The sequence below is a fragment of the Myxocyprinus asiaticus genome, chromosome 9 (assembly GCF_019703515.2).
Source record: "Myxocyprinus asiaticus isolate MX2 ecotype Aquarium Trade chromosome 9, UBuf_Myxa_2, whole genome shotgun sequence".
NCBI lineage: Eukaryota > Metazoa > Chordata > Actinopteri > Cypriniformes > Catostomidae > Myxocyprinus > Myxocyprinus asiaticus.
In genome coordinates, this window is record NC_059352.1 from 48766715 (window position 1) to 48777529 (window position 10815).

The 10815-nt window shown below is 36.0% G+C and overlaps 1 protein-coding gene across 1 annotated transcript in view; it reads right to left on the reverse strand.

Annotated features, from left to right (window-relative positions):
- LOC127445917 (glial cell line-derived neurotrophic factor-like) overlaps window positions 1-10441 on the reverse strand; it is a 33861-nt gene extending 23420 nt beyond the window's left edge. The window contains exon 1 of the mRNA XM_051706402.1: window positions 10083-10441. Coding sequence (XP_051562362.1) covers window positions 10083-10113 — 31 coding nt within the window. The 5' untranslated portion in view covers window positions 10114-10441. The remainder of the gene's footprint in view (window positions 1-10082) is intronic.
- Between the last annotated feature and the right edge of the window lie 374 nt (window positions 10442-10815).

Sequence of the window (10815 nt, forward strand, 5' to 3'; positions counted from 1 at the left end):
ACTGCGTCAATACTCGCTGAGCTACCCAAGCCCCTTACCACTTGACATTTTTAAAGTTTCAATTTTTAAAAATTCATAAAAACCAACATGGACACAAAGATTACATTTCTACAAACGTGTTTTAAACAAGATTTTTAAAAGATTTCAAATTTTCGTCTCGTACAACCTTATATGTCAATGACCCATTAATAACTGCAAACCAACTCATCTAGTTTGGAGACTTAGCCTCAAATGCTACACCCACAGTCCGTTCACAATCTGATGCTTATTGCACACAAAACTCTAAAGTACTTTCTCAATCTGGCAAGCTCTAATTTGATTGGCTGGATTCACTTAACTTCCATAAGTAAGGGCAACGTCAGTGCTTATTATTTTTAGGCAAACAGAAAGTCTGATATTAACATCAACACAAGGGTTAGGGTTAGGATAACCATTCATGAAGACTGCATCGCTATTATTTTAATTATTATAATTTGTTTCTATGTTGGTCTATTATTGTGGTAAAACTAACTGTGACTGGTTGCTTTACATGTCATTCAGACAGTCTCCTCTTGTCTATGTGGGCAGTTCTTGGCTAGAATAAGCTGCAGTGTGGACCAGCTGTCATGTTGTAAAAATACTGAACTTTAGCAATGATTATCAGACCCCCTTTTTGCACTCTAGTGTCCCTCTGCCCGACTCTGACCCTGGATAAGGTGTTTCTCATTATCGCGAAACTAGCCTGTTCATTAGTGCAGCCTGTAATAAATTATCCAGTGGTTAGACTGCCATGCGGTGACGGCGGCCCATAATTTTTACTCACACCACAGCACTCCTGTGTCCCCCGTGGTTGCCTGATACTCATGTTCTACCCTGTTTCCATGCTCAGAGAGCCACGAAACCAACACTTGTTATGTAGGAGCTTCATCAAAATTAAATGGACACTGAAAATACAAGTCGACAAGCACATACTGTTGTCCTGCCTCAAACTCACACTATTGGTTGAGCCAATGTTGCTGTGTCTGAATGGTTGAGATGCTCAAATTAACAGAACAATATCTTGATAGCATAATTGTCACAGTGTTTCACTTTTCGAACCTAATCTCATGAAACTTATGTGACTGTGGCGGCATATTTTGCTAAATCATATTTTGCTGCTCCTCTCATGTATCACGGCAGTTTTGAGGCAAAATGTCCACTATTTGGTGCTAAAAGCAAGTTAAATGTTCTCTCAGGTGAGGTTTTCATGGTTGAGGCTCTATAAAGTTTTAAATCAACAAAACCTACAGCACCTCTCTACCCTAAACCATAAACATAACCGATAGTATCATAAAAAGCAAATGTTTATGAACTGATAACCTGTCGTTTTACTAGAGAATGACTCATGTGAAAAGGAATAAAATGTATTGTTGTTGTAGCGCCTCTAGTGTCCATTTCACCAGGAAACTGCTGCGATACATACAACGAGCCAATTAAAAATCAGTTTGCAAAAATGTACATATAGTAATGTGATCCTATGAAACCAGGTTGCACTTTACAGGGAAATCATATTAATAAGCTGGGATAGGAGGAAGTATTTTAACATTTTACTACACACACATGCTTAAAAGTATTAAAACAGGAAAACTCCATAGATATTGAGCAATTCCACCCCCCCCCCTTTAAATGGTATTATAGTTTTCACCAGAAAGTGTAAATGAAAAAGGCTGGGTGCCTGCATTAGTGTCTCTTAAAACAGGCATGATTCAGGCTGTTGAGTGTTAAAAGCCAGAACACCTAATCTATCATTCCTGCAGGAAAATGTACCGAAGACACGACTTAATGGCATGTCATAAATTACAGAAATCACATAAACCCATTTATAATTTGACAGGAGTTCTTCAAAACTCCATTAAACTCTATTTGGTGACACTTCACAAAAGAGCACATGGTGAAAATACACCGGAAGTGTAAAGTTTGGACACACCTACTTATTCTTTATTTTCCACAATTCAGAGTAATAAAAAAGTCAGCTGTAACTCAGTCTCATAGAATCACGTTACATAGAATTACACGTACCTACATTTTTGCAAAATAATTTATACGTGGCTCGTTGTATGTATCACATCAGTTTCCTGCAATGAACACTAAAGGCGCTACAACAACAATGACATTTAGTCACTTTTTCCAACGAATCACGAGTAAAACGGCAGATTATCCGTTCATAAACACTTACTGTTCTTTTCGCCCTGTTCCTCACACAATGTTATCTTATGACATCTAAACATTTTTACTATAGTACATGACTTGTAAGGCGATAAATTTAAATTTTCACATTATATAACTATATTTACTATCTTGCGCAGTAGCTCAACTGATAGAGCGTTGCACTTGCGATGCAAAGGCCCGGGGTATGAGTCCTAAAGAGCACCACTAAATGATGTGATTGCTTCAGCAATTGTGTTTTTCATCTCACATTTGCTTTTTATGACACTATCAGTTAGTTTTAGGTTTAGGGTTTAAGGCCTGTTCACACAAACCCGTTTTATCTGTGCGATTGTTAGTTCCGAACGAGCTTTTGAACAGTAACAAGGGATTCCGATGACGCTTTTCACAGCGGGTCCGACAAATCGTCCTCCAACAGTGGTCTGATTTTTTTCTTTTTTAATTCGGACTGCGATGTAAACTGACTGATCGATGAGAAAAGAGCTTTTTGTCATTTTTCCAGAGTTGCTACAGCTGCTCAATCCAGCACGTTGGTGTTATACTACTAATACTAATCAACTGGCAAACACACGACTCTGCCGCTGCTTTCTGCTGCCCTGTTGCACTGCTTACGTCACCAGTTAAGACAGCCCAGGGGCATTCTTAATTTGCATGTCCTCTAAATGTTTAACTTAAGATTTAGATTTAGATTTAACATTTAGATTTAACATTTGGATTTAGATTCAAGATTTACATTTAAGATTTATATTTAGCTCTATATGTAGGATTTATATTTAACATGTATATACAGTATAACATTTAAGATTTACATTTAGATTTTACATTTACTTTTATCATTTACATTTCACATTTAGGTTTAAATTGAAGATTTAGATTTGATATGTATTTTTAAGTATTTGTTACACAGGGGGCCTGGGTAGCTCAGTGGTAAAATACATTGGCTACCATCCCTGGAGTTCGCTAGTTCGCATCCCAGGGCGTGCTGAGTGACTCCAGCTAGGTCTCCTAAGCAACCAAATTGGCCCGGTTGCTAGGGAGGGTAGAGTCACATGGGGTAACCTCCTCGTGGTCGCTATAATGTGGATCGTTCTCGGTGGGGCGCGTGGTGAGTTGAGCATGGTTGCCGCGGTGGATGGCGTGAAGCCTTCACACACACTATGTCTCCGTGGCAACGCACTCAACAAGCCACGTGATAAGATGCGCGGGTTGATGGTCTCAGACGTGGAGGCAACTGAGATTCGTCCTCCGCCACCTGGACTGAGGCAAATCACTACGCGACCATGAGGAAAAGAAAGCACATTGGGAATTGGGCATTCCAAATTGGGAGAAAAAGGGGGAAAAATATATATATATATATATATATATATATATATATATATATATATATATATATATATATATATATTTGTTACACAGTAAATAAAAAAAATAAAATAAATAAAAGATCCTACCTTCACGCTGTGGACGTACTGATGTGCCTCTGTGCTCATGAAACTCCAAGAGACAACGTAAGACACAAAGTCAATAAAAATATCTATGGACGACACCTTTGTGTCATTCACCCATCACATTATAGTTAATGTAAGCAGAATTTATGAGTAAACCTTAAATTGTTATGAAATGTTATGAACTTCCATGTGAAAAAACACGAGCTGTTACTGTTTGAAATTTCATGTCAATTACACAATTTAACACAAATTATTAAGTTGAAACCTAAAAAACTGTGCATAATTTCACGTATAAAAATAAAACGCTTATCATGAAAAAGTGCAGTGTGTCACCTCTGTGGGTGTCGGATTAATGGTGCCTTCACGTGCTATCAGAATTATTGTAAATACGAGTTTCCCATTTGGAAGTGCATATGAACCTCAAGTCGTAATTACGACTTGATACATGAGTTTCCGAGTTGGGAGGAGTCATAAACTTTCAACATGGCAGAGGAGAGTACGGTTTCTGTAGTGAAAGACTGAATACAGCCAATTGTTAATGCTTGCAGTTTCGGTCATATTCAATTATGTATATCAGCAACCGTTTGACGCATGTTGTACATTTTTACACAGTGAAAATAGCTTGTATTTAACCAAAATTCCATGATCGTAAGCAAGCTAACTGAGTAATATGTATTATGCTGTCAAAATAAAAGTTCCTCAAAAATATGTATGAATGAACCTGGAGTCGTCCATGTTTCCAGTTCTTTCCGACAACAAACCACGTGAACACGACGTACTCGTAATTACCAAGAAGTGGGAAGTAGGCTAATTCAGATAGCACATGAAGGCAGCATTAGAGTGACAGCAAATCACCTCACTAGCATTTTCATGTAGTAAAGGGGTGATATAGACTCAAACCATCAACTCTTGGTGAAAAATACTTTCTGTGCTCCCACTCGTAATCCATTTTAATAGACTCTTCTCAGTAGCTTTAATAAAAACCGGAGGTTAAGAGACAAAAAAAGGAAGCGCGGAGTGCTGATAAGGGGCAGGGCTGAATAAGGCGAATAAAATGTGTTATCAATGACTTGATGACTCATTCTATGAGAAGAACACACATGAGATCAGTAAAAGAAGCTGTTTTAACCACTTGAAGTAATATATATGCGGTAGATAATGTGTAATTTGTCATGTTTACATTCTGCATTCGTGGCGCTAATTCGCTAACACGCTATACCATAATATGCACTAATTACACTCTGTTATTGTCATTTATGATGACACTGACACTACTGCAAAGATAGTAGTTGATGGGCAGAATTCAGATAAAAGAATGATGATAAGAGGGGCATACCTTAATATGGGCACATGTGTGAATGTCTTTCGATGCAGACAGCACATGAATAAAGCAGCATATCGAACAATAGAGTGAATGGGCACTTAAGAGAATTTGAGTAGATTTGATTCCTTTTGTTGACTTATTAAACAAAAAAATCACATTACATGTTGATGGAAAATGTCTCTATGATTGTAAAGATGTAGGTAAGTTTGCATCAGTTTGCTAATAACTCTGCACACCAGTGTGTTCATGTTGACTGAACAAGGTAACCGGAATTAGCTGTTGGCCTCAAAGTAGGTGAAGCTCCAATGGCGTGGACCAGTGGCAGTAAGGAGGTGTTTAGCAGCTGGTACAAAGTTTTCCTGAAAGTTTGCGCTGGCGAGCTGTTACGAACCACCAAAATGGACCCAAAACACCTTCGTTTTGGACAGATTTTGTTTTGAAAAGATGTCAAACCGTTCATTCTTCGATTTCGTATAGTAGCAGGGCCTTAAGGAACCACAAAATAGTGCTGCAACTAATTATTATTTTGATAATTGATTAATCTAACGATTATTGGAACGATTATTCGACTATTCGGGAGATTATTGCAACTATTAATTTATTTAATAATCTTAATAATAAGCTCTTAACCGACTATTCAGCTTGTGCCCCGACTTAAAAGGTTGTATTAAACGTGGTTACTAACAATAAAAATGACAAAAAACTTTTAAAAAATACCTCTAAATGACATTCACTGAATTAAAGGAAAAATACTTTTTATTAAGTTTAATTCAGTAAAGAAATTCACTGCAAAAAAATCCTTTCTTTATCAAGTGTTTTTGTCTTGTTTTCCATTTAAAATGGTCTAAAAATCCTTAAAACAAGATACATTTACTTGAGAAGCAACATATAAGATATTTAGACTTGCTTTAAGAGAATGTATCTTAAATATAAGTGTATTTTGTATATAAGTGTATTTTTTCACTTCTGCGAGTGCAGTAAAGACAAAATATACTTCTGTTCAAGATGTATTCTCTAAAAGCAAGTCTAAATATCTTATATGCTGCTTCTCAGGAGAATGCATCTCTTTTTTAAAGGATTTTTAGATATTTTAAAATATTTGTATTTTTAATATTATATTCAACATTCTCAGATAAAAAAAAAAAAAAAAATTCTTCTGCAGTATAGCTGCTAAAGTAAAAGCATTTGTGGCATAATGATGATTACCACAAAAAAATCATTTCAACTCATCCCCCGTTTATAAAAAAGAAAAAAGAAAAAGAAAAAAAGAAGCAAAAATTGCGGTGAATGGGAGTGAATGGGGCCAGTGCATAAACATTAAAATACTCACTGTTTCAAAAGTATAAAATTTCTTCTGCAGTATAGCTGCTAAAGTAAATGTACGTTGTTTTAAAGGAGTTTTAGATATTTATATTGGAAAACAAGCCAAAACAAAACCAAATCAAAAATATATTTTGTTGCGGTGTATAATGGGGTGAAGACTACCCTCTCTCACCTTTCTGTTCACTTCAATCCATCTTTAACTCACAAAAAAAAAAAAAAAACTCTCTCTTATTAATAAAGCTGCGTATTGCCAATTTTCTTCACGATAAGAAATGCACAGTGACATATATATTATGAATAAGTCGCGAGCCATCACGTTATAATCAAGCTGCATTAAGTGTGTGCGCTCGAGAGATGAGCGTCCCCGTGACAGAATGTACATCAGCCGGGTGCAGTTTCAATCTCTCCCCCTTAGATCGGGACATTCACACAACTCATAGAAGAGGTGCTGACCGCACAGAGAAATGTCAGTTTCGGAGTTTGTAGTTATTTACGTGATCTACTTCAGTATTATTTGAACTTTAATAAAGCTATAACGCATTAAATATAACTGCATTAAAGATGTAACGCCGGGGTGTTTCCTTTAAAGAGCTCCAGCTCCACTTATTCCACAATGAGAGTGCTTCTGTATTTATTTATTTTGTATTTTTGCATTATAATTCCCTCATACTTTGTGATCTACATCACCTGAAGCTGTTTGGAAAGTTTAGAGTGTGTCTGTGAGCTGTAGCCTAACATTTGCAAAAATGTCACTACAGTCACGTCATTTTCATGAGATCAGACTGAAACTATGAAATACCACATACTGAATAATGGTAATTATGTAGTGACCAAAAAATCATCAACAACTCAAAATCTTACTATAGCTTCTGCAATGTTGGCACCCTTTGTCTAGATTCCAATTTCCAGATCTCAAGCAACTTCATGAGGTGCATCCTGAGATGCTTTTTAAACAGTATTGAAGGAGTTCTTATGTATGCTGGTCCAAGTCACCCATTAAAAAAAAGAAGAAAACAATTAATATGCAGGCACAATTTAGCAATATTTGTCTACTAAATTAATGGCACCATTTATACTGTACATATTTTTATATGTTTTTATATATATGTATATATATATATATATATATATATATATATATATATATATATATATATATATATATATATATATATTTTTTTTTTTTTTTTTTTTTTTAGATCAAAAGGTTATAATATTATGAGAAATTAAAATTTAACTCGAGTGTGTCCAAACATTCGACTGGTAGTGTACACAATAAAAAAAGAACAATCTAATGACTCGTCAGTACTATTTTGTCTTTGAACATGACATAACAAACAACCAGAGAGAATGCAATTCCAGATGACCATGCCAAAACCACACCAAAAGACTGCATTAGATAATACTGATCCCACGATCGCACTAAATTACCAGAGAGTAGCCTAGCCTGCAGTCTGTTAGGAAGTTTTAGGAATATGACACTAAAATGCAATATTACCTGGCCAACACATAAGCCAACCAAATAACTAATGAGCCAGATGGGTAGAATATTATTAGGAAGCCACTGCCACATATGGGACTGGTTCTGTGTAAGAATCTCCACACATTCCACAAATCTTTTTATAAAGATTTAACATACTATGTTTCAGCTTTGAGCACCTTCGAGGGGCAATTCAACACAGGAGCAAAAAGCTTTTAGCTGAAATACACTTCAAATCAGTGAATTTGTAATTTCAGGCTGCTCTTCATAGTCTATGGTCAAGTTTGAATGAAACTGAATATGATTGGAATAAGGAGGCTTTAATACTCAGATATGAGACCTGACAGATCACAAATGACCAGGAAATGATTATTTTGCATATCATTAAGACTATGAGGTTCATGGCAAGAGTAAAGGAATGTTCTGGGTCTGATACAAGTTAAGCTCAGTCGACAGCATTTGTAGCATAATGATGATTACCACAAAAAATCATTTCAACTCGTCCCCCGTTTATATACAAAAAAAAAAAAAAGAAGCAAAAATTGCGGTGAGTGGGAGTGAATGGGGCCAGTGCATAAACATTAAAATACTCACTGTTTCAAAAGTATAGCCACAAGATGTAAACATTGTACATGTTTAAACATGATTTTAGTGTAATAAAATTGCTTACTACACTATTGTGGCAATACTTTTGAAATATGAGTATTTTAATGTTTAAGCACTGGCCCCATTCACTTCCATTGTAAATGGCCCACGGTAACCGCAATTTGTGCATTTTTATAAATAAACGAGGGATGAGTCTAAATTATTTTTGGTGGCAATCAACATTATGCCACAAATGCTGTCGACTAAGCTTAACTTGTATTGAACCCGCATGGTAAAAAAAAATCAAGTTGTCTTAATTAAACATTACTTGAAATATCAAGTTTTTGACTCATTACTTAAACATCTGTTACTCAGGTTTTGGAGATGTCATTACTCAATTCAACTGAGGAAACAAGTTTACTCAATTAAACAAGTTTACTCCAAAAAGACACTTACAAAAGGGGTGGGCAATGGTGTGGTGGTGATTTGTTCCAGCTTTGAGCAACTTTGAGCAGAAATGAACTAGTGCACCTGGGCTGAAAAGCAACTCGCACAAGGCTTAGAGCTTAAACCCAACTCAAATCAGTCCATTTAAACAGGGAGTTCAGACTGTTCTTCATGATCTATGGTTACATTTGGATTAAAAAGAATAGGATATGATAGTAGATGAGACTTTAATACCCAGATAGGAGACCTTACAAATCACAGATGACCACAATGGGACTCGAGTGCAGAAAACGGTCCCGGGGCTTCTCGTCTCTGAATCCAGATTTCATCCCTAAAAACAGCTCTTTGACAAGCACACTTATTATCAGTCTCATCAATCATAACTTCAGCCAGAAGAAATAAATCCTATTCAATAAGCCCGAGGATACATTTAATTTAGTAATTGTGCTATATTATTCAACATGCATGTTTAAGATTGAGGGTAGTCCAACATTAGAAACCACCTTTCAACAGATCCAAGAACAGTTTGTATACATTTGATTTCGTTTTATATCAATCTTGAAGCCTCCTGAGAAAATATGCTTACCATAAGAGGCCATTTAGACTTCAAAGCTAAAATCAATAGAAAAAGTGAACCTGTATGGCTTAACAAAGTTTAAAAAGATACATTTCAAACATTAAACTGTATTTAATGTTCATGTTTTTCTCACCTTTTTCAGTGTAAATGCTCATGGCAAAACATACCGGTAAATAATTTCCTGATTCTTCGGCTTTTGTGGATTAGCAAAAAAAAAAAAAAAAAAAAACTTGCACATGGTAAGATTAATTAAATATTTGATTTTATATAATATATATATATATATATATATATATGTCAATCAAAAGTTATTAAAATGATTTTTAAAAGGTTTGTGGATTTAATAAGAAAACATCTGCCAAAAACATACATTCAATATGTAATTATGTTACTAAAATTGTTCAAGTGTGCAAACTTAATTTTTATGCCTTACATGGGGATTCATAGAAACTACAGTGCTTTAAGAAATTAAAATCAAGTGTTCCAGGGGTTTATTTTCACTTGATTTTTTGCTCTAATGTTTTTTTAAGTGTTTATGATTGAAGTACCCCTTCAAATGATAATAAGTAAAATGTAGAAAATGTTCCCAGACAATTGGACACAATAAGTTTACAAAAGGCGACATTAGCAGAAAGGTCAATATTTTGCATCCTTTAATAAAAAATATAAAGAAGAAATATTAAATAAAGAAATAAAGATATACTGTAAACACACCTTTTCTGTCCTGATCGACCTCTCCTGTCATGGACTTGAGAGAAATAAATTAAGAGTGAAAATAATCCACAGATAATGAAAATGTATTCCTCAACGTGTTTTCTTTCGACTTCTCTCTGAAGTGATGATGCATAATGCTGAACTTCCACTTTTATTTTCACATAAAATGTGTCCGGAGTGGCCAGAAACCCAGATGCGTCTCAAACGCGTCAGACGCGTTCAGATGCGGGACGTTCCGCGTCCAGTAATTCCTCAGGAGAACTTCTCCACTCTGAACGCAGGAGCATGTGTGCCAAAACCAAGTCCCATAAACACATGAGAGTTCGGAACCCCGGAGGGGTCGAATTCCAGCCACATGATACACTACAAGCGAGCGACGAGTGAACGCGTCGCGCTCCGCTGATTATAATGAGAGCGCTCTGATTGGTCAACTGGGTCCCAACGTCAGGATCCCATCGCTTCAGTGCACGCGTCGTTCAATATATTGGGATGATATTGGGAGCGTTTGGGCGCGTCGGGAATTTGGACTATTCTATTATATGCTAAACACTAGAATATAATAGAAATATATGGTTCTTAGATTAGTTCTCTGCGCGCGCGCGCGCGCACACACACACACACACACACACACACACACTTCTTATCAAGAACCATTGTCACAGAGGGTGCCTGAGTTGTCTACAGAAGTTCTTCAAGAGCTTAATGAAGTTTTCCAATGACTTCAGGCTGCAAA